Raw genomic sequence first — 24,346 nt, 5'->3', positions numbered from 1 at the left:
AAAAACAGTATAAGAAATACCCATATACACTCCACCTAGGTTAAACAATTACATTTTTGCTGCACTTGCTTTTCTCTCTCTCTCTCTCTCTCTTCACACACATACACTTTTTTTTTCTGCTGAACTACTTGAAAATAAATAGCTGACTTAATAATTACTTCATTCCTGAAAACTTCAGCAATGCATACCCCTGCATGGAATAGAGATAGTCCCCTGTGGAGCTGCAATACTGTTATAGCTGCTAAAAAATTAACTATTTAACAGTATAACCAGTAAATTTTCAAATGCCCCCAACTGTCACTACAATGTTTTTATGCCTTCCACACTTTTTTTTTTCAAATCTCTGGGGAATTTATCATGAAAGTGTGGCCAGGAGTAAGGTTATATGTTCATTAAACATGCTCTTTCCACAAGGCATGCTTGCCAGACCATGGGATTTTCTGTGGTCATTAAAGAAAGCAACTTCCTGCTTCTGCAGTTATCAGCTTCAGACTTCTTTGTAAAGGTTTCAAGATGTCCTAAACCTTCCATTCCCCTGACTGTTCTACAGAAGTGTCGTGACATGCACAGAAACTGAAACAGCAACAAAATGAGCAAAAGGACATCAGTTTTATCTCAAAACTTCTCTTTACCCTTTATTTTTCACAAATCCTTCATTCTGAGAAAAGGCTGCCCTTTCATTCCACTTGAGTAAGTAGGTCTAGGTAAAAACTAACAGGGAATGGTGTGAGGACCCTCAGACGTCAGTCTGCAACCTGGCAACACTGCAAATATTTATAGTATTTTACTTTACGGTTGCTGTGTTGAACATGGGAGGTAATGTAACTATGGTGGTAATAGTGGTGGAGGTGATGGTGGTGGTGGTGGCAGAGGTGGTGGTGGAAGTGATGGTGGCAGTAATGGATGGTGGTGGTAGTGGCAATATGGTGAGGTCATGGTGATTGTGATCCCAATTTCAGGTCCTTGCGAAAGCCAATACACATTCAGAAATATAAACCATAATTAGTTTAATCATGGATTTTGCTATTCCAGTATAGAACTAGACACATTTGATAAAAGAGAAAAATGTCACTGATACACAACGAATATATTTTCACCTGCAATTTTATAAGCTTTGTGTGGTTTCTTTAGGATATGGAGAATAACAGGCATTTTTACACTTGTAATTATTATCAATGTACCCATGAACATCTCATTTCAATTGGGAACATCAAGAGATCAGGATGATCTGACTAGAATAATGACCACAGCCAACCAAGCAAAGAGATCCTCAGAATTTCTCAACCAACAACAGGACAACACCTTACACCACAGACCTTAGCTTCATTAGTTGAGACAAGTGATTTTTTTAGTGTTAACACCCACGTAAACCATGACAAACTGTGGTACCTGTAATCATTCCACAAAGGGTGTTTTTGCCTAAACAAAACTGAATAGCCACTGTATTCACCTTGTAAGGCCTGGAAGCTAAGAATGTTCTAGAGAGTGTAGAATAATAAAATGTTCATTGTAGATCCTTGTGAAGCACAATGTACATCTGTGTGTCTGGAAATCAGCATCTCCAGACAAGTAGGAGTCCTGAAGTTCTGACTCTCTGCTTATCATCTAATTCATCTGCTCAAATTCACCTTCACTGTGCAGTAAGTCCAGCATCATTTCACCAGTCATCTACATTGTCCAATATTATAAGACACCTGCAAAATTAACTTTAGGTTTCAAATAGTTTCATCCACCATCAACTCAGGAATGCAAATTTACAATCAAGTATTGTGTGTTACTAGAATAATGAGCCATCCTGAGCCCATATGCAGCAGAACTACATTGCTGGGACTTCTTGTATTAAACCAATTATCTATTCAACCACAATTATTGAAACACCCAAACACCAAGTGAACCTAGTGGAGATTCTGGTAGAAAGCAAAATACTATCACATCTTGAGAAGGCCCATTACACACCTTTGAAACTAAGGAATCAAAAACATGGACCAATCTAATCTTTACTTGCTGAGAACAGTTGTAGCGAATTCCAACATGATACAAATTTTGTTTAGGAAGCCCTGGCCAGCATTGCTCAGTGATTAGAGCATCGGCCAATGTGCCCGAGAGTCTCTGGTTGGATTTCTGGTCAAGGGCACATATCTGGGTTGCAGGTTTGATCCCCAGCCCTGGTCAAGGTGCGTGCGGAAGGTAACCAATCAATGTGTCTCTCACATCGATATTTCTCTCTCTTTCTCTCCCTTTATCCCCACTTCAACTAAAAAAACAACAAAACAAAACAAAACAAAACAAAAACATCAATGGAAAAAATCTCCTCAGGTGAAGATTAACAAAGAGTTTGTTTAGGAAAATCAAACATTCATGTGGATAATGTACATAACTTTAGCTACCAATTATTATTATTAACTCTTTTTAAAAATTAAACTAGATTAGACCAAGAAATGAAAAAAGAGCCTAGGACTTTGAGTTTTTCTCTGTGAGATTTTTAGAGACTCTCTGAGGAAGAGAGGGTTATTTCCATTTACGGCACAATTGATTTTTTTAAAATATATTTTTATTGATTTCAAAGAGGAAGGAAGAGGGAGAGAGAGATAGAAACATCAATGATGAGAGAGAGAATCCTTGATCAGCTGCCTCCTGCACACCCCACACTGAGGATTGAGCCTGCAACCCAGATTGACGCTCAACCACAGAGCAACGCCAGCTGGGCTGATCATTTTTTTTCTTTCAGTGGCAACACAGAGAGATTTACAAATGCAAAGTCAAACATGCATAAATATAGTTCTTGTTACGGGACAAAGAGTTTGATTCAAACATACAAATGGAAGTTTAACAAATCGAAGAGTACTTTTTAAAAAAAGAATGCCTACCTGCTCTTTGGATGGCACCAGGAGTTCTTCGATCATCATGCTGTCCCGGGCATAGGAGCTTCTGTTCAAGGTGTAAGACCTATCCGAACTGAAGGAGCGGAGGCTGTTGTATTTACAGTTAACCATTCAAGAGTGGTAGATGATGATGAGATGAATAAAAAAAAAAATTAATGCATGCAACTTTAAAAACAGGCAAGATGGCTCAAAATATCAACCAAAGTTGTTCTTGAAAACACATGGTCAAAAATAAAATCCCTTATATTTGAGGAAATCTCTTAAGCTTGGACAATCTCATGATCAGGTTTTGTTTAAAATTTGGCCAACTGGTGTTAAATCTGTGAGAAGATGAAATGCATGAAAGCTTTGGATGTTGCACTGTGACAATCAAACCAACATGACAATTGAGAAGAACCAGATCATTCCAGATAATTTAATAACCTGAGAGATTTTTCTATGGTAAGACCTTATGTTAGGCTCCTGTCCTTCTGGTCCCTATCTGTTTAGCTTGCATTATTCAATGAAATTGTGTCTGCTGTAAATAGTTCAGTTATGTGTATTGGGAGCTAGATATAGGGTTAAATTATCGAAAGGTTTATGGTTGCTACTCAGGGAAAGCATTAAGAAGGAAGTAAGCAGTGTTATGAATCCATCTTACATGATTTTCTTCTCCATCTTTCTGGCCTTGAAAATTTCAATTCCAGGTGAGCTCACTTTTTTATTTCCTTTTCTTACTTGCTTCTTCTACCTTCTCCTTTCCACCCGCTTTCAAATCTTCTACACAGCCCCTGAACTTCCCAGAGTGCAAGCTTTCTTATGTCCTCAAATGCCACTCTCCACATTGACCTCTAAACTAAAAACTGACAAAGGGGTTCGGGAATGGGCGAAACGGTTGAAGGTGGTCAGAAGGTACAAAATTCCAGTTATAAAATAAATAAGTCCTGGGGGTGTAATGTGCAGCCTGGCGATCATAGTTAATAATGCTGTCTTATATATTTGAAAGTCGCCAAGAGAGCAGATCTTAAAAGTTCTCAGCACAAGAAAGAAAAATTGTAACTATGTGTGGTGACGGATGTTAACTAGAATTATTGTGATATCATTTTTTAAAAACATATATATTTCTTTATTGATTTCAGAGAGGAAGGGAGAAGGAGAGAGAGATAGAAACATCAATGACAAGAGGGAATCATTGATCGACTGCCTCCTGCACACCCTCCACTGGGGATCGAGCCCGCAACCCAGGCATGTGCCCTTAACCGGAATCAAACCTGGGACCCTTCAGTCCGCAGGCTGACGCTTTATCCACTGAGCCAAACCGGCTAGGGCTGTGATAATCATTTTGCAATATATACACATATTGTACATCTGAAGCTAATATAATGTTATTTGTCAATTATATCTCAATCTTTAAAAAAGCAATAGAGAAGGGACCCTGGTAACCCTGCATGTATCCACATAGGACAGGCCGGTGGTCTGAGCCTTGGCAGGACACCTTTGATGCTACAGGAACACAGAGGATGGAGGTGGGGAGCTGCGTCAGGCATCTCCCACAGGCCTCCCTCTCACCTGCCACGGTGGGCCGTGACCAGGCAGCTCTTCATTGCCTCCTGAGGCTTCCTGCCCACCCTCCTTGGAAGAGAGTGGCAGAACACGAAACCATTTAGCTGCAGTCTAGGACTGGCTCCTCAGCTAGTGTGGCAGACAAGGACCATGGCCGTTGGCACCTGTGTGCCGCCTATGTAACTAATAAACTGTCTGAATGTAAATGTGGCTGCTTGAATCTTTACCAGTAGATTCAGTCAGACTCTGGCCTTGGCCTTGTGTGTACTAGGCAGGGAAAAGAACAAAGGAGAGGTGAATAAGGAAGGAGCCCTGGCTTTGCACAAAACGACTTCTTTCCCCCTCTGCACTTACTATACTAAAGATTACCCCGAAGTGAGTATTTTTATATTAATACACAGAGGCCCCTGAATTATTCGAAGTGTCTACGGAAATGAGGAGGTACATTCTTCTAGGATCAGAGCCTTCGCTGTCACCAGAATCTTAGAGGGATCTAGAACTCCAGAATGACTATTACTGTACAGTCATTACTTAGTGTGTTCAGCAAATATTTGCTAAGTGGCTATTATCAGTTAGCCAAAATATTAATAACAGGATATAGATGGAGAAAAAAAGTAAGCATTATCCCTGCACAGAGGAGCTTACCTAGTAAACCATGTGACCTCGAACACTTGGGCCTTCTGTACCCCCACAATTCATAACTCTTTCTCCCACCCCCCATTTCAGTTGCAAACATTTCCTTCTGCGATTCCTGTTTTTAGTGCCCTTCCATTCTCTCAAGTACATTATATAAACTTCCTAAAAGCAGGAACTCTCTTTCTACTCTCTAACTCAACTGTCCAACAGAACTTCTCCCGATGAAGGATGTGTTCTCAACCCACACTGTCCAACACCGTGTCCACTGGCCATGCGTGGCCGCAGAGCACCTGGAGTGCGGCTGGTGACTGAAGAACTGCATTTTAGGTCTTATTGCATTTTAACTAGTTGTCATCTAAAGAGCCGCGCCACTAGGGGCCACACTATCAGACAGTGCAACTTCTAAGTACTCACAGCAAGGCTCTATTTTGCCGCAGGGATGTGATTTGAGAAACTCACTTGCCTCCTTAGACCAGGGGTCCTCAAACTTTTTAAACAGGGGGCCAGTTCACTGTCCCTCAGACCGTTGGAGGGCCGGACTATAGTTTAAAAAAAAAACTATGAACAAATTCCTATGCACACTGCACATATCTTATTTTGAAGTAAAAAAACAAAACGGGAACAACATTTGTATTTGCATGTGGACCGCGGGCCGTAGTTTGAGGACCCTTGCGGCTTAGACACTCATTTTTTTCTTCCTTTCTTTTTTTTTCAGCCATTCATTTCTTTAAGTTATGGTCTCTCCGGTGTATGTTAATATTAGTGATTCCTGAGAACAGTTTTGCTGTAGATGTGGACAAAGACTTAGCATTTTAAAGAAATAATTACATATTTATTTTAATTTCAGCTTTTAATTACATCTAAGATGGGTTGATACATTTTAAGCATTCTCTTTCTTTTAACTTACATAGGCATGCCAACTACAGGACAGAGCCCCGAACTGGGAGCTAGCAACAGAAAGGCCTAATGGTGTCTCCGTTTTATTGTCTGAAGTTCTTACTCTGAACTGTTCCAGACCAACTTACATTAGGCAGATGGAGCCAATTAAATCCATCAAACTTCACTAAGAAGCCTTAATACATCGAAATAATTTCAGCTACTAAAATTAGACATTATTTGCATGGGGATCTGGAAAGCATTAAATTGTTTTTTAACTAAGGTCAACTATATTATTTGTAGCCATCAGTATACCCTACGTGTTAAATACAGGAAGTGTTAGGAAACCACATGCCTGAGGATTCTTAAAATTATACCAATGTGCTTAATTCAAATAAAATGCAACCAACAGGCAAACAGCTCTTCAAGATGGTTTCTTTAAGTCTAGGGAAATTTCTCAGGTTACTTCATGCACTATACAAACCTTGTTAAGCGAAAGAAATTCCTTAAATATTCAATGTTGCATGAGTAACATTTCTGATCATACATTTAGCTATTTGCTCATTTCCTCAGAATCACAAAACTGATTTGCTAAAGCTGAGCAGAACAGAAAAGCGCATGGCAGAACAACACAGCACAGCACAGCACGGCACAATGCTGAGGAAAACAAAAATGAGAAAATGAGCCAGGGAAGGGCAGGGGACACTGGAAAGTGCCATTTCTTACCTGATCTTGGGACTATTTTAAAGTATTTTTACAAAAACACAGAGAAGAAGGAAGCAAAAAAAAAAAAATCAGACAGGGGAAAAAAAGAAAAAAATGTTATGGTTGAATGAGGTACACATTTAATGTATTTCTTTTTAAATGTTACACTCAGAATATTATACTTGGCAATACTCTAAGAATACCTTAAAACATATTGGCTTTATCATTTATTTTTATATTTGCCTCTGAGCATAACATGAGTTGCCAATGTAAAAAAAAATGAGTTACATATAACAGCAACAAATAATAATAATGGTACAATAAAAACCAGAAGTGTGGAAGCCTCACAACTTGGGGGGGAAAAATTATGAGACAATATTCTGGTTTCATCACTCATTGGATGTCAGCTGCTACAATTTTCTATATGCAAATGAGTGATTAATAAAATGTTACCTTTAATATACTATCTCAGGAAGAGAATCAGCGGGTTGTTGGATTACAAAGCCTATTAAATCTCTAAATAGAATTTTCCCTTGAGATCCTTTAAGATGCTACACATTTTAGTTATAATTTGTTATTATCTGTGGTTACATGAAATATTAAAGGTTATTTCCCCTTCTTGTTAATGACAGCTGCTACAAGAAGACTTTAAGGCCTTTAGATATAGAGCTATAGATATATATTTTTCTAAGGCAAAAAAAATCTAAGTTACATGAGATTCCAAATTCTGTTAAAAAACAAAAAGATTAACTCAAAAAAAACATCAATTCAGTATCTAAACTGGCCACATCCAGGACACTGAGAATTAACTCTTAGGTTTACTTAGTGGGAAGTGCCATTTACTATTAGACAATGAAACTTTTTACAACAGATACTTAAACTATAGGAAAATGTCCCCAGGGCTCTGGCTCAGATGGTTTAATTATTAGCTTTCACATAACTTGACTGTCAGCAAACAAGCTGTTAATCCAACCACGGGAAAGAAGTCCCCAAATTCTGGACAAGGTCCTATTTCTTTCAACCATTGTCAGATAAGTTTGAGCCAAGGTTTTCCACATACCAAAGTTTTACCCTTTGGTTGTAAGGATTGAAGTTGCCACTATTCCTGGCTTGCTAAGTCACTGTTTCACTACTGACATGTCCCTTGTAAACAAACTAATGGGAAAGCTTTAGAAGAGATACTCCAAACACTTGGTAGGCAAGTCTAATAAATAATTATATATATAGATATATACATATATCTATATATAGATATATACATATATCTATATATATAGTCTCAAACATGAATTTTTCTTTCAATAATAAATAGAGAATAGTGAACAACCAACACAAACATTTCTTACTTATTGGGAAATAAGATTTTTCTTTCAATTAGAATAAAATTTAATTTTGAAACATATAACCCAGATCGGTTCTCCCAGTTTTGTCTGTGAGCCCTTTTGCTAGTATGCTTGAAGCATGACTGCAAGGTGGGGGGAGAAAAAGAACAATTAACACGTTCAATCACAGACAATTAAGGACTGAAAACCATGAAAGAAAATAGCGGAGCACATACAATGGAGTAGCGAACATTTCACCAAATTCGCATCCTCATCCAAAGAGCGTACTTGGGGATAATGGTGAAAATGGAAAATGATTTTGGTTTATGACAAATCATGGCTGTTTCAAATTACCTCTGAAAAACAACAACAGCAACAACAAAATACCTGGCAGAACGGGCCCCAAGACTAAAGCCCATGTAGCCCTCGGCAGGCAGAGAATCATCGCCCAGCTCCTTGAGGTCCTGTGGCCCCAGGTACTTGTCAGTGTCCCCCGTCAGCGCATCTTCGCCTGCGGATGGACAAAGCAAGCCACAATCAGAAGCTTCCCTTTGAAAGCGTGCCTTCTGTGGCGAAACCTGTTCCTTTGGTCATCAGCAAGTCACCCATTCTCTCTGTCCTCTTCTCCTGTCCCCTGGGTAGTATTTGTAGCTGCCGTTTAGCAGGAAAAAGTATGGGCAGAGGTTAGTTCATGATTTCAAGAGTGAATTTAAGTAGCAGAAAAAGCACCTGGTGTTAAGCACCAATTTTTAAAAAAATCTCCCCCTGCCCCCACGCCTAAGTAGAAAGAAGGATTTTTTTTTTATGTCAATTAGTTTTCCTCAACGCACTGTGATGAGGGCAACTTGTTTGAATGGACGTTGTTGCAAAATAAAATCCACCTCTTCCTTACTGCTCTGGAAATTATACATGGGAAGGGAGTTTTGTTAAATAGTCTTCTCACACCCAGGATTTTGGTTTGGGGTTTATGCAAAAAACCAGCAAGTTACTTAATCTGAAGGATAACTGCTCCATTGGGGAACTTTGAATCCCACCGATTTGCAACTGTTTCTAAACGGATCAAATGAACAACCCGGCCCAGCGGCCCCCAGGCCTGAACCCTCCTTGGAAAGCAGAGATCCAATGGGAGTTCCAGCGGTTTGGAAAGGGACCATAGAAACTGTTCTTTAGTCATCAATACAAAGAGTTAATCGCATAAAATACTTGGCCCAGCTACATATGCATAACATGACCTCACGCGGAAAAACCACATTCCAAGAGTGACAGGGCAGGTTTTCCAGAGGCTTTTGCCCCCTGGGACGTTTCCCATCCTCGCAAAATGTAGCACAGGCCGTGGCAGAGTTCCTTCCGCAAACCGGCAAACTCTGTCTCCTTTTTACGACTCTCATTCTCTTTCTGGACACAAACTTGGCTGGCCCCGTGAGATTTCAAAAGCGTGTGTTATGTTTTCTCAAAGGTAAAGTGATTCATCCGCTCCAGCGATATTTTCCAATTCCTTTCTCAGTACCATTTATACTTTCCATTCATTTAAACTCAGGAAACCACAAGAGCTCATCTTTTTAAACTACCAATCAAGTCTAAAAATACACTGTCGACTACTGTTGTGTGTTTTTTTCTTTCCCCAAATGTAAAAACTAAACAGATCAACTTTCTTCTGCGACCCAGGACCAAGAGATTATTTTAAGTAACTATTTACAGCTGGGCTAATTTTCACAATCACCACAAATGAGACAGAAAAACAGTGCACACCAAGTACAACTTAAAGATCTTACTCTGTCGCCAAGCCATGTTCACCAGGATGGGGCGGATCAGATGTTTCCTGAGGTTTCCAGGAATTCCTTAACCAGTGATTTAGAATCTACCTCCAAACCGGCCCAAACAAACCAGTCCCTGGGGTGTAGCCACCGTCTTCACCACCGCCGCTGAGGTCCTCTCAGCATCTCCGTCTCCTCGTAGGCAATGGAGGAATTACACATCTTCTCCTATTCATCAGAGCTCAAAGATTTTTCAATATTTCAGACCAAAAAAAAAAAAAAAAGGAAGAACAAAACCTGGCTACTCTTAATTGAGATTAAGATCCTTTTGATTACTCCGCAGACATCCTTTTAAAGCGCCTTCTGATTGGATTAAAAACTCCTCTGGCAAGCCTCTAGCAGGACCGAATGGTGACATAAATGCAAGCCCTGAGTTATTTGTATGTAAATATGAGGGCAGCTCCAGTGTAGACTTTCGGTAATTTGATACCAGTGCTCCGTGCCTAACCGGGTAACCGAGACAGCCTTAAACCGAGGGAGAGCCAGGAGCGAGGTGCTGCATTTAATTAGGAGGTGACTCTTCTCCCACGTGGACGAGGAGCCGGCCAACCCAGGTAGAGGAAAAACAGAAGAAAACAAAGGAGCGGCCCAGCGGGGAGTGGCGGGGAGCTCCCGGCAAACTTTCAACTTTGTTCTCAGCCGGGACACCGGGAGCCTGGGTTATTTATGGTCCCTGTCAGGTGGAAGGAGGGGGGGAAAAGAGAGCGAGAGGGAGGGCCTGCCCTTGAGAAGAGGTTGTGAAACTGTGGGGCCGAGGGAAGCAGCAGTGATTCCCAGAGCTCTCCAAGAAGCTCTTGAGAACGCACTTCTCACCCATCAGCGCTGCTTTTCAGCAGGAGTTGGAGGAAGAGGAGGAGTGAGACCAGCTAAGCGAGTGGATGTTCTGCTTTATGTGGGGCACAGGTTCTTTCAACTCTTTAACACACTCAAAGGGACTCACTGGCTCTCCCTCTTGGGAGGTCCCTGGAGAGAGAGAGGGGCAGGGGGCGCAGTGGGCTGGAGAGGCCAGTGGGGCGGCGTGGAGGTGTTCCCTCTCCCGGGGACTCCTGCCCCTTTCCAGCTGTCCCACCCTGTTTGTGTCGGCACCAAGCGTCACTCTGCACCCTCCACCTGGGCACACACAGAGGCGACTTCTTTCCTCTTTTTCAGCACAACTGGAGACAAGCTAGAAAGGAAGTAGAGGGTTTGAAACAGTCTCGCTGAAGTAAGTGGTCTGCAGCCCTGTCTCACGACAGTGCCTCTACCTCCTGGACTGTTACCTAAACATACTGACATTTGAAGCTGTAGAACCGACGAAGTGGGAAACGGATTTGGTTTTCCTGGGTAAACGCATAAGTAACTGCATCAATAAATGACTCATGGAATATGAAGATGATAGGACACCTGGTGTTTCCATTGGGCCAGCCCGGCTGTAACCAACATTGTAAATACGCAGAAACGCAAGGGAAGCCCTTTATAATGCCTGTCGCACATGGAAACATATTCCCAAGCGCAATCCTGGGGAAAGTCATGGTTAAAATGGAGAAAATGTCCAAAATGGACTGCAATGAAAAAAGGCTCCTTCCTGTGGACTTGTTGGCCAGCCTCTCTGGCCACTCCACCACACACACCCAGCCTGCCCTCTGTTATGCAGAACGATGGCAGCCCAGGGAATTCCTGAAAGTCTTGTTGTAGACTTTGAACCACTGCACAGGGTGCATTCTCCTGATGGAACCTTTACCCTCTTCTGCATCTGAGTAATTTCTCCAGTGTTTGACTCTTTCTAGAACTCCTCCCACCCTCACTCATCATCTTAAGTGAGATGGCCCTCCGGCGGGCTTCCCTTATCAGAGTGTGTTGCCAGGAGGAACATCTGCTTCGTGTCTCCCACTGGATGGTGAGATCCCCCGAATTAGGAACCAAATTTTTCCTGGGCCTGGCATATTGTAAATGCCCCATAAATATTTGAATTCATGATTACTTTTATTAATGAGGTTGGTGGTTGTGTTTTCTTTCCCATCCACATGCTACAGTCACTTAGCACTTTTTTTTTTTTTGCATGTCAAGCTTGATAACTGGTTGGTATACAGTAAAATGTCAATAAAATTAAGTTTTCATTCCTCTTTACCCATCCTTCTTAGACTTCAGAAGTGGTCACTGTACAAACAAAAAGAAGCCTGGGGTTGGAGTAGCCGTGGGAGCTGCCAATACATTTGGTCAAAGATGAATTAAAATAGCATTATGGTATTAAAAATTATGCACCTGCCACTTTAGAAAAGTGAAGCCCTAGCCGGTTTGGCTCAGTGGCTAGAGCATCGGCCTGTGGATCGAGGGGTCCCAGGTTCCATACCGGTCAAGGACACATGGCCAGGTTGTGGGCTCAATCCCCAGTAGGGGACGTGCAGGAGGCAGCCAATGACTCTCTCTCATTATTGATGTTTCTATCTCTCACTCTCTGTTCCTCTCTAAAATCAATGAATATATACATATGGTGTGTGTGTGTATATATATATATATATATATATATATATATATATACACATATATATATATGTGAAAAGTGAAAAAAATTTTTACAAGATAGGGAATTCAGAAATAAAGGCATTGGTATTATGTTGATGCAGTTTGGCATGGTAGGTGCTCTAGGTTAAATCCAAGTTCCACGGCTACTGATTAGGTGACCTTTGAAACACTCTTCTCTGAGTCAGTTTCAACCTCTACAAAACTGGAATAGTAACTCTGCCTCTATCCCAATAACCTTTTGGGAGGATTAAATGGAATAATGCGCAAAGTAAGGGTTTAATGAGCACTAATTGTTACTAATATTCTGTGACTCAGTTTTCTCTAGTACCCAAGCATCTTAATGTATGAACTCATATAGTTAGCTTTTAAATTGCTACTATATATACTGGTAAGGGCAAAAATCCAACCATAGCAGGAATTTGTCCCTGCTCTCTACTGGCTAACACAGGGCCTGGCTCATTATAGATAGTCAACAAATATTTCTTGATTGAATGAAAGAATGAACAACAATAAAACTAACTTAATCTTCCTTTCAATAAACACAATAGTCTATAATTATTATACTATTACTTGGTACAACACACTACTGTACCAAGTTTAGAAAGGAATGAGATAAGTTGTGTTGAGTGATTTATAAACTGCCTCTAATCCATTCTATAATACAAAAAATGTTTTATTAGTGGCAGCTTCTAACCCAGTGATGGCGAACCTATGACACGCGTGTCAGAGGTGACATGTGAACTCATTTTTTTGGTTGATTTTTCTTTGTTAAATGGCATTTAAATATATAAAATAAATATCAAAAATATAAATCTTTGTTTTACTATGGTTGCAAATATCAAAAAATTCCTATATGTGACACGGCACAAGAGTTAGGTTAGGGTTTTTCAAAATGCTGACACGCCGAGCTCAAAAGGTTTGCCATCACTGTTCTAACCAATACTTCTTATACAAAGGTAATTCTATTAATGGACATCACTCACACAACATCAGATATATTTAGTTAAAATATATACAGGGGTGGCCAAAAGTAGTTTATAGTTATAATACAATAATTCATAACATAAGAATAAACTGTTTTGTGTATTCACAACTGCAAACGTACCTTTGCCCACTGCTGTATATTACCAAGAAACACAAGTTTTCACTTACTAAGAAGTACTTGAGTGGGTTTATGTTTCCTACAAGTGTTTGGTACACTGGCTTGACTTTTGAACAATAGAATGCAGGGGAAATGATTATGCATCACTTCTGAGTATGAGTTAAAAGAAACCTTATAGTTTCTGCCTCAGTCTACTGGAACACTTATTTGGGGAAAGCCAATCGAATTGTAAGGCATTTGACTGCCTTGAGACCATCATGCTTCTGAAGAAGCTCAAAGTAGCCGTAAAGAGGTGGCTCAGAAAGACAGAGATGCCCAGGCAATCCCCAGCCATTCCAGCCTTCTGAGGTAACAGACCTTTGAATAAAGACACCCTATTGAACACCCTGCCATGTCATTCCTGCCTCGGCTGCTATCTGACTGTAATATCATGAAAGATCTCCAGAACCCAGCTGAGCCCAGTCAACTCACACAACCGCGGGAGATAATAATAATAAATTATGCAGCTGAGTTTAGAGATGGGTCGTTACATTGTAATAATTAGTGGAAACAGAGCACAGTGAGAAATGAGAAGGTCCAAAGGTAAGCCCAAGAGGTCGCACACTGGTTGCCTAATACATCCCTAGAGAGTTAGCGTTAGCTCCGGAGTGCATTGTATGATTAGGGTTGACAAGTCCAGGGGAAGTACACTGGTAAATGCCACCAGAGGCCTCATTTTTTTTAGTATTGATTTTATGCCTTTCAAAATTAGAAGCACTGGTGTTCTTTTTGTTAATCCATTTCTGACAATATAACACCAGAGGCTGGAAAATGTTAAAAGAACACAAAACACCTCAAGTCTACTTTGATCTCACCATTAACCAAATAACGAAAGCTGTTCAGAGGCACTTCAATGCCCCGGCTATCTCCTCTTCCTCTTCCTCCTCTATCATGACCAGGCTAAGAGAAGAGGTTCCTGTACCACAATCAAACTTTCAAAGCTTCATACACTCTGTCTACCAGGAAAGAATACAAAATAAAATAAAGGACAGAGGAGAGAAAGAAAGATAATACATACAGGAAAGGATTATCAGAACTGGTCGGTCGATTGGTGTGCCCTCATTCCTTTTTAGATTTCACGTCAATGGTCCAGTGTCAGTACAAGGTGGAATACATATACCTAAGCCAAGTTCCTTGCACTCTTACATTATGCCCACTAACGTTCCTTTTTAGGCTGAACAGAGGAAACGGTTCTTGGCCCAATATTTAGAAGTGTTTTCATGTCCCTGGAGTTCTTTTTTCATTCATTCATTCATTCATTCATTCATTCATTTATTTATTTCTTCTACTCTTTTCCCCCTTAAGCCCATAACCAAGAAATACTTTTGTTACTTTTCCAGGAGTTGAAAATTGCTTTCCCATCTAGATAGGACTAGAATCATAAAGAAAGTTCCTCAAGGTAACTAAACCAAATTATATTGTCAGAAACTTTGCTTAGTTCCTCTGCTGTGAAATGCAGAAATCTCCCCGAGGTATAAATTTTGTAATATTATAAAGTTGAAATTAAGAGTATAAAAACCTTAAATGATTAATACAAGACGTCCAAATTACATAAGATCTTTTACAAGCTAGATTAGAAAAAAATAAAGAGGAACTCAACCTTTATACTCTAGTGATTTATTATGAGTTGGTTTCTTACTAGAAATCAGCAGAGTCTTACAGATAAGCAGTTAATGATCAGAATTTAGAAGATTTAAATTTACTTGTTGTAAGAAAAGTGATAATTTTTTTTAAATCACCACACAGCAGAGAGAGGAAATGAAAACTGTTGGGAAAAGAAATCCTTTAGCCATTTCTTGAGTACATTATAGAAAAGTAGAATGAGATCACATCATTAAAATCAACACTGCTATTTATTGAGCATTTACTATGTTCTAGGCACTATTTGGTGCATTATAAGTATTATTTCATATAATTCTCACAATGATATTATAAAATAGAATAGTTATCTCTATTTCAAGGTATAACCCAGTCCACACTAAGAGTAAGATTACTGAGAATGTGGGGAAAATCAAATTCAAAATCAGTTGGTTTGATAAAGAGCTCTACTTTTAACTACTGCAATATGCTATGCTATTGAATAAATAATGTAAGAGATTGGTAACCAAATGTAAGCTCCGTGAGGACAGGATTTTTTTTCTATATATTTCTGTATCCAATGCCCAGAAGAGTGCCTGGCACATAGTACATGCTCAGTAAATGTGTGCAATGAAAGTTCAGTGATTGCATCTGGAGATGGCAACTATATTACCAAAGCAACAAGAAGACGGGAGACTTACTTTTCACCGACAACTCTTGTACCTTGGGAATTTTATACCATGTGCATCTACCACCTATTCAAAAAACGAATAAAATTAAAACAAAACAGGGACTGCAGGCAAGTCATTAGGCTGTGTGTTTCGTTCACCTGAAAAGGTATTTTGACATATAAAGATCTGCCAGGTAGATACTAAGATGTGTATGTGCACCGGCAAATATCTGGCAAACATGGATAGGAAACTCAGTATTTTACGATATTTGACCTTATTTACATCTTTAAGAGATGGAAGAGAAGAAATGAACTAAGGTAGAAAGAAGGAGATACACAATACTCGTGTACTTCTGGCAGTTTCCCAGTGTTCTAAAGCAGTGGTTCTCAACCTGTAGGATGTGTTAGCATCACACGACCCCAAGTGAATCTGATGCTCCTGGTCCAGGGACCACACTTTGATAAACACTGTCTAAAGGATCCTTACAAACGAATGGCAAGTCTCTAGTGGCGGTATTGCTTCTACAGAATTAAACCTATTTTCCTGGTGGGAATTAATAGAATAAGTAAAACATCAGCTTTAGCAACTGAATTCAATGAATCGAGTGGAGTGTCTCCAAATTTCAGTGCATATATTTGTATCACCTGGAGACCTTGTTAAAATGCGGATACTGATTCCACAGGTCATGGGAGACCATGAGATCCTGCATTTATAACAAACTCCTGGGTGACCGCAACCACACTTTCAGTAGTAAGATAGTAGAGCACTGGACTGGTACCTATGTTATGAGTAAAGCCAACTATTGCCTTTGAAGCATTTAGTTTCTAGTAAAAATGTTAAGACCAGGGCACAAATCATAATACAAAACTGTACTACGACTCCTGCTAGCTACGATTTTAGTGCTTTGTGTATGCTAGACATTGTGCTAACTGAGCATTTTATATGCATGTCTCATATAACCCTCAACCCTGTGAAGCAGGTACTATTGTTTCCCTTCTACTGGTGAAAAAACCAATAGAGGTTTTTTCATAAGAGGTTTGGTTATTTTTCAAAACTCACATGTCTAGTCGGTGGTAGAGTCTAGGTTAGAACCCATACTATCCAAGTGACAAGCAACATACCATATATAGTCATTAGTTGTTAAAATTCAATTATTTGTTCACCTATATATATTTTTCTACCCGAAGACCCAAAATCTCAAAGTTCTCCCTTTTCCTCTCCTGCTTTAGTCCCTAATTCTCATTCTGCAGCATGAAGCAGGATAAGTAGTTGTATGCATTTAACAACAAAAAAAGAGGAACTGCCATTTAATGAGCACCTACTATATGCCAGTCACTGTTCTAAATGTTTCATATATTTTATTTCTTTTCATCGTCACAGCAGCTCCGTGTGGTATTACTAACCTCGTTAGAGATAAACCAAATAAGACCCAGCACATTTTATTTTTTGAAGGTTCAAATAAGAAACATAAAAATGCAAAAAAGCTTTGAAGAAAAATTATTTTCCATCAATTCAAAGCCTTAATGAAAAGATGTTTTTCTCCACTGACATTTAGACAATAGATTTTCACCATGGAGAATCCAAATGACTATATTTGCTCCCATGTCTTTTTCTCTCAACCCCCTGATATTGACACTCTCAGAAAAGCAAGGAAATGTGAGCAGAAAGGAAGAGGAATACAATAAGTTTAGGACCCGGATCCACTCAAACTTTAGTTCTAGAAGTCTAATTCTTTCTTGGAGTCACACAATAGTTAATGGGAAAGTTACTTAGATTCCGGATTGCACATGTTTCACTTTGCAATTTGCACTCGAGATCAAGAGCTTGTATTAAGCAAGGCCTCCTGCGAATGTTCTGAGAGATGGGTACCAGGAAGCTGGGGATGTGCAGGTGACGGAATGGCGCCCTTTGCTTCAGGCGTTCCTGTGTGTAGCACAGGCACTTGTGTTTGGCTGGAGGCCCAGAAGGTGCTCATGACTCCAGTACCTTCTTGAGATGGTTGGAGACTCAGAGAGAGGCTGATGGCCCCAAGCCCAAGGTCAAGAATGGAGTGAGCGTTCTGTCCTGCCCCCTGCACACTCCACTTGCCCTCCCAGTCAGGAATGAGCAGATACTAGGGTCTCGCTTTAACCATTTGTTTTCCAGCACCTTCTGGCAGTAGGGGGGGGGGGCTCTTTCAACACATAAACTAAATGCTGGAATATAACCTTTTTTTCATATGAGAACAATGGGGTAAGTTGAGAAAATGTTGAGATGAGCCAAGAGTGGAACAGGTGGTCTTAAGAAGGCTGAAGAAGTGTGTGTCATTTTAGGGGATTCCTGTGCCGCTGTGGGAGGGCCAGCCTCCGCGGTCTTTCATTCCCTTCTCTGGCATTTTATGCTGAGAAGATCCTGGCTTCATAGGTGGCCAACCGGGAAGCAGGCTCGGATGGCAAAATTGGCACATCTCTTAGACAATAACAAGTTGCTGTTGTCCCACAGAACAAACGACTCTTGTTGCTCAGGCCGAGTTGTCTTTCTTAAAAGAGAATAAAAGTCAACTCGCTTCTTTACTCTTGAACATGGTGCTGTTCTTTGTGGCTAGATGTGCTTCTTTAAAAAAGCTGCTTAGCAGTGTACTGCTCCTTCATTCAGGCTAGATAGAGTTGCTAAAGCACGCAAGCATGACTCAGTGTTGGAACTTTTCCAGACGTGGCAATGAAAAATGTCCCCTGTGATCTCGGCTGGGTTAATAAACAAACTCATCCCAGAAAAGCAAAAGAATCTAGTGTCTTTCCTGTGAAGAGGTAGAAAGAGACAATGTTGTGATAGAAGCTATTTCATTTTCTTTTCAATATTCCTTAATCCTAGTCCAGAACTTCTCCTCAGCCATCTAAATAAGAGTGGACAGTACACTCACTGACTTGGTCAAATGAACACCTAAGACAGGCACCGGAATGCAGCTAGGAAGGGGTGCAAGGTTACTTACACCCTCCTCATGGTCTAAAGTCTATGCCACTTGTAAGAAGACTAGATGATAAATAAAATACTAGCCACAAGCTAGCCCATTTCAGGCACTGAAATGTTGGTTCTTACTTGCAGAGAAATTAGGTAGCTAAATTCAAGGTGGCAGTGTCCTGCCAACTGGTTCTTTCTTCTAGTCATTCTGTCTTAGTGATTCATCCATCCCTGACTCCAAAGCCGGACCTCCTTAGTCTCAGCTCATTACGTAGGTGCCTGAGGACCGGACCGTATGTGAGAAACAGAACCATGAGCGCTGTCCCCAGGTACCCTGTATACTTTGTGGGCAAGGTTTTGGCCTCTTCCTGCTCTTATATCCAAAGTGCCTTCCACTGTGCAGGGCAATACACACCTGCTTTTTGCTTGTTTTTTTTTTTTTTTTTTTTTTTTTTTTTTATATTTCTGACCTAAAAGATGTGTATATACAAGGTAAAGATACCAAGGCTGTTGTCAGTTCTCATTCTCACTGTGGTTCTGGCCCAGATGGTCAGACCACCCTTCCCATTTGTCGTCCCCAGGTTCTCTGCCCCCTCCTGTTCCCAGCTCTCTGCCCTTCATCCTCAGTGCGGATGTTTCACTCTTCTCTGTAGTAAGGAAGCCAGGGGGAGGGGAGGGAACTAAGCTGGTCAGATTAGACCCACTTCCATACGAAGCAGGTCAGGCTTTCCACATAGATGGGCAGGGATTAAGATAATTTGGCAGGGGTGAGGGGGAGAAGCATGCTCAAAATTACAATGTGTTTTGGGCAAATGAAAGAACAGCCTATTGTCCTTGGCCAATAAGCATGCTTAATTCTGTGCCATCTCTTAAGACAATCCCTCTGCCACCCATTCCACAAGCTTCTTGCGGGAAAAAATACACTCACTGTCTGAGCTTTCTCCCCTACATTAGAACTACTTCTGAGTCTACATTCGCAATGTCATGGGCGTGTCAGATGCTGAGGTCACCAGGGAGCTGCTTATTGCCTGTGCTCATCTGACTAGACCAGCCGTAGGCAAACTACGGCCCGCGGGCCGGATCCGGCCTATTTGAAATGAATAAAACTAAAAAAAAAAAAAAAAAGACCGTACCCTTTTATGTAATGATGTTTACTTTGAATTTATATTAGTTCACACAAACACTCCATCCATACTTTTGTTCCGGCCCTCCGGTCCAGTTTAAGAACCCATTGTGGCCCTCGAGTCAAAAAGTTTGCCCACCCCTGGACTAGACCTTCCCAAGGGAGGTCCTCCCAGGGCTTCCACGAGAACCCACTCTCTGGTTTCCCCCCTCCTCTGTTCACCCACTCCCTCTCCCATATCCTTTAGCATTCCTCTTCCTCCCTTTCTTAAATGTCAATGCGCCCAGGGTTTTCTAGAACATTTCTCTTCCTCCCCATGCCCTGCCCTGGGGTCCGCATCCAGGCCAGTGTGTGCTGGGCTCTGCCGTGGAAGCCTCTGCTTTTCTGTCTCTGACACTTCAACCAAAAAAAGTTTTCTGAATCTGGAACACGTCTTTCCAATCTCCACCCTCTACCCCACAAAAGTTCTGTTTGTCCAAATTCTTTCTGTGCCTTAAAATGCTTCCTACTTGAGGCCTTCAGTGATCTCCCCTTCTTTCAAAATTCCTTGTCACTTTATCTACTCTTCCCGCATCTCATTGAGTGGAAAGTCGAAGCAGAAAAACGAAAATCAAATTCCAAATTCCATAGTATGTGGGCCTGAATAAGTATCTTAAACTCTTTGAGCCTCAGTTTCCTTGATGAAATTAGGACTAATAACACTTTAAATTAGGACTGAGTGAAAATTAGTAGTAATAATGGTACAGGCGTTGCCCACAACCACTTCAACAAAATTAAGCAAGATAAGGTACCCGGTAATTAACGTTTCTGAGGTCTCTGGGCTAACCCCTTGATACGTTCTCTCATTTAAAACGTATAGTAACCCAACAGTTGTGGGCTGTTCCCTAAACTAGCAGGCATCCTGAGGTGAGAGCAGAGGTTCAGGACAGGGATCTGAGTATAAGCCCTGCACTGACTATGATCTTAATCAAGTGTCTTCCTTGATGGAACTGACTTTCCACCTCTAGAAAGTGGGAAAAACCAATGGCTCTACCTTAGGGGAGTCACTGTGAGTGTTGAGAGACGTCACACATGAAATGTATGTAGCTTAAGGCCTCGCCCATAGAAAGGGCTCCATAAACGGGTACGTAGCTTGTTTTTGATGGTGAGAGTGTTCATTGATTTGGAATCCTGAGGAGGGGCAGAGACAGGAAATGTGTGGAGGCTGACCAGTAACACACTCATCCAGGAATGAGGGCCTCCAGGACAATGACAAAGCCAGCTCTGCCCCCTGGGGCTAACAGTCTAGTTTGGAAGAAAAGAAACAAAATTACTCACAAACTGTAAAACTACAGTCTTGGGCCAAATCCAGCCTGCCTCCTATTTCTGCAAATCAGGTTCTGCCACAGAGCCACGCCCACGGGCAGAGGTTTTGTCTTCTCAGCTTTTGTGCAACAAAGGCAGAGGTGAGGCACTGGGACAGAAACCACGTGGCCTGAAAATGCTAAAATATTTACCTTTGGCCCTTCACAGGAAAATGTTGCTGCCCCCTGAAATTTATGACTAAGATACTGAGATGAGCTTTAGGAGGAAATAAAAAAAAACACGTGTGACTGAGAGGAGCGTGGCAAAGAGGGAGCCAGGGGCCCTGCAGGACTTATCCACCTCGGAAAGGGACTGGGTTTTTTCCTAAGTGCAATGTAAAGCCTCGAGAGATGTTTATTTCAGTTGTGCATTTGTGCTATACAGTTTATCTGTATTATTTGTGGGGGGTGCCTACTTTTTTCATGAAATACAACAACTACACAGATAACTATGTAACATGTAAATGTACATTTTAACAAGCTGTTGTACGATAAACACCATCCAGGTTAAGAAATAAAACATTGGCACATCAGAAGCCTCCCACATCCTCATCCCAGTCACAGCCTCCTCCCCATCACTAATCATTTTCTTTACAATATTCCTCTCCTTGTTTTTAAAAAACAAAAACAAAACCACAAAACCTCACAATATACTTTTACACTCTTAGCGGACTTGGATGAATTTTGTCTTTGCATTCTCCACAACCCAGCAACTACATTCCTAGGTTCCTACCCTACAGAAAGGCACGCATATGTGTACCAGGAAACATATATAAGAAGATTCGTAGCAGCTTTGTTTGCAAACTGGAAACATTTCCATTAATAGTAGAATGGATCATTTAATTATGGCATAGGTAGACAATGGAACATTAGATAGAAATAAAAATAAAATATAGCTATATGCAATGGCACGGGATGAATCTCAAAAACATAACTATAACTCTAGCTCTGGAAGGTTTTAAGCTGGGGAATGGAATAGCATGGTACAACGTATACTTATGAAAGACTGCCGAGGGCGCTATGCAGACAGCTCAATCTGTGGGTGAGAGTGGAAGTGGAGCCCTGGGAAGAGGCTCCTACAGTCAGGATTCTATGGGAGACATGGGGTGGGGTGGGGGGTGGGGGAAGGGGTGACCATGGGAGTGCAGAGGAGAGAGAACTCATATGTATTCTGGAAGTAGAACTGTTAGGACTTGCTGATGGACTGGGTATGAGTGGTAAAAACAGAGAAATGACACCTAACCAGGGGTTTTGACTTGGGTAATAGACCTATTTACTGAGATGGAGAAGGGTAGGAAGACACACTGACTTGGAGGGGTATGTTTAGGGCATGCTGGGGTAAGGCATCTATGAGAATCCAACGGAAACGTCAAGTCCACAGCTGGAAAAGTGGATACTGAGGGTGAAAGTCAGGAAACAATTCCAATTCCAAAGATGGGATGAATTCTAGTTGAAAACAAAGGCCTTGGTCCCACACCACAGATCTTTTTCTCCATCGGGAAATGCTTTAATTCATTATTTTTTGAGATGCAAGTATGCCTTGGGGGAAGTCATTACAAAGCTGTCTATCAACTCAATACATAGCCTAGGCCTGTCTCAGTGGGAAGGCGTTTAGTGGAAGGAAAAAAGAACATGGCAGGCAAATTTTCTCCGTTCTGCCTGTTTCCAGAAATCTGTAACCCTAGCCTTCCCTTGAGTCCCCTTCTACTTTGATGCACCTCATCAAACATGTATTGAAGATCTGCTGTGTGCCAGACACTGTACTAGGTTCTGGAGCTACCACAGGGAATAAAGTCATTCTCACTTTATCGCTAAGAGTGGCATGCAATTATGTAATGTCTATTTGAAAGGTCAGTCATGAGCGCAGAAATATCAAGCAAAGGGCTAGATAATTTAAGAGGTATTTGTACAACGATAACATTTCAGGTGAAGAACAATTTCTGCATAACCACCACCACTCCCTTGAACCACCTGGGGCAGGCTAATCTCCAAAGCTTCTTTACAGACCTAGAAGACTAAAACCATTAAGAGTCTGATTTAGTTATTGGGATGTCAAGATTAGGATAGCAGGTCAAGTCCCAGGCAGGAGACGTCCTAAGGGTACTTTCCTGGTGCCTTTCTTGACATCCAGCTTCAATATTCCCCAAAGTCATTTCTCCTACTTTTTTGAGTTTCAGATTGTGCCAAGTAAAATTCTAGTTGTTCTCCCCTGAGAATACTTGGATATATATTTACTAAAATGACTTGCTTTTTGGTTCTTAAAGTGTATTCTAAATCATGTTTATATTTCTTTTGCTTGACCTTGCACCTTGGTCGGCATGTTTCTTTGGCCAAGAAGGCCAGACAAAGGGATAATATTTCTATTATAGTCTCATTAAGGTCTTGAAAAAATAATTCTTATTACCGTGTGATAATTTTGAAGAGCATTATTTATCCCCTTTCCTATACACTTTTTTTTTTAAGGAGTTTAAAAATAGCACTGGCCTGGTAGGTCAGTCAGCTAGAGCATTGTCCCAATATGCCACGATTGCGGCTTTAATCCCTGGTCAGGGCACATACAAGAAAATAAGTGGGACACCAAATCATTGTGTTTTTTCTCTCTCTCTCCCTTCATCTCTCTCTCTCTCTCTTTCTCTCTCTCAAGTCAATAAATAAAAATTAAACAAAAAGAAGTTTAAAAATTCATTCTTGGGTCCTATAGACAAGAAAACAGATCATGTTAGAGTATCAGGGAAAGAGATCATCTAAAACCACTAACAGTCAGATCTGTCTCCTTGTCTAGCTCTGCCAGACCAGGGTTATCACCTGGTTGGACAAGCCACTCAACATGTATTTGGGTGTTGCTCCCTCATCAGCATAATGGAGAGCATGGGCTACATGAAACTGACCCAGCCCTTTCAGGTCTTTGAAATCTGTGGATTTTGATTTGCTGTGGCTTCTACTGGGCACTGAACTTGGCACCAAGGTGAGCTGAGCATGACTCTCGTCATCCCTCATGCCACTCTAATATAGGATGGAATTTTATTACTTTATTGTATCTCAAACCCATACCTACTTGATAAAAACTTCTACCACATGTGTATTTAGAGTCTTTTAATTTTAATATTTAGTATCTGCTCTTGGTCCTGAAGAGATTTTGCAGTTCTATCCAATTGGTAAGTACCTGAGAATTAAGTAATTCCTCCCAGCAAGTTTGCTCACCCAGTTGTCTCATACATCTGTTCAGTAGCGTCACATTTCACAGAGCCGCCTCTTTGGGTTCTACTTTTCATGG

General features: G+C 40.9%; 1 protein-coding gene across 19 annotated transcripts in view; it reads right to left on the bottom strand.

Moving 5' to 3' along the window:
• Positions 1–24,346, bottom strand: part of ANK3 (ankyrin 3) — a 462,225-nt gene that overhangs the window by 81,252 nt on the left and 356,627 nt on the right. For 15 of the 19 annotated variants that reach the window (XM_059662651.1, XM_059662646.1, XM_059662640.1 and 12 more), the window contains 2 exons: positions 8,351–8,474; positions 2,868–2,970 (listed from right to left, as the gene is read on the bottom strand). In XM_059662651.1, the coding sequence (XP_059518634.1) occupies positions 2,868–2,970; positions 8,351–8,474 (227 nt within the window). Of the gene's footprint in view, positions 1–2,867; positions 2,971–8,350; positions 8,475–9,735; positions 10,426–15,699; positions 15,754–24,346 lie in introns of those variants that run through there. The other 4 variants (XM_059662649.1, XM_059662643.1, XM_059662644.1 and 1 more) reach the window with 4 other exon arrangements.

Source organism: Myotis daubentonii, chromosome 13 (assembly GCF_963259705.1).
Source record: "Myotis daubentonii chromosome 13, mMyoDau2.1, whole genome shotgun sequence".
In the NCBI taxonomy this organism is placed as follows: Eukaryota; Metazoa; Chordata; class Mammalia; order Chiroptera; family Vespertilionidae; genus Myotis; species Myotis daubentonii.
The sequence above is the reverse complement of the archived record's forward strand: the minus strand, read 5'-3'. Positions and strand labels throughout refer to the sequence as shown.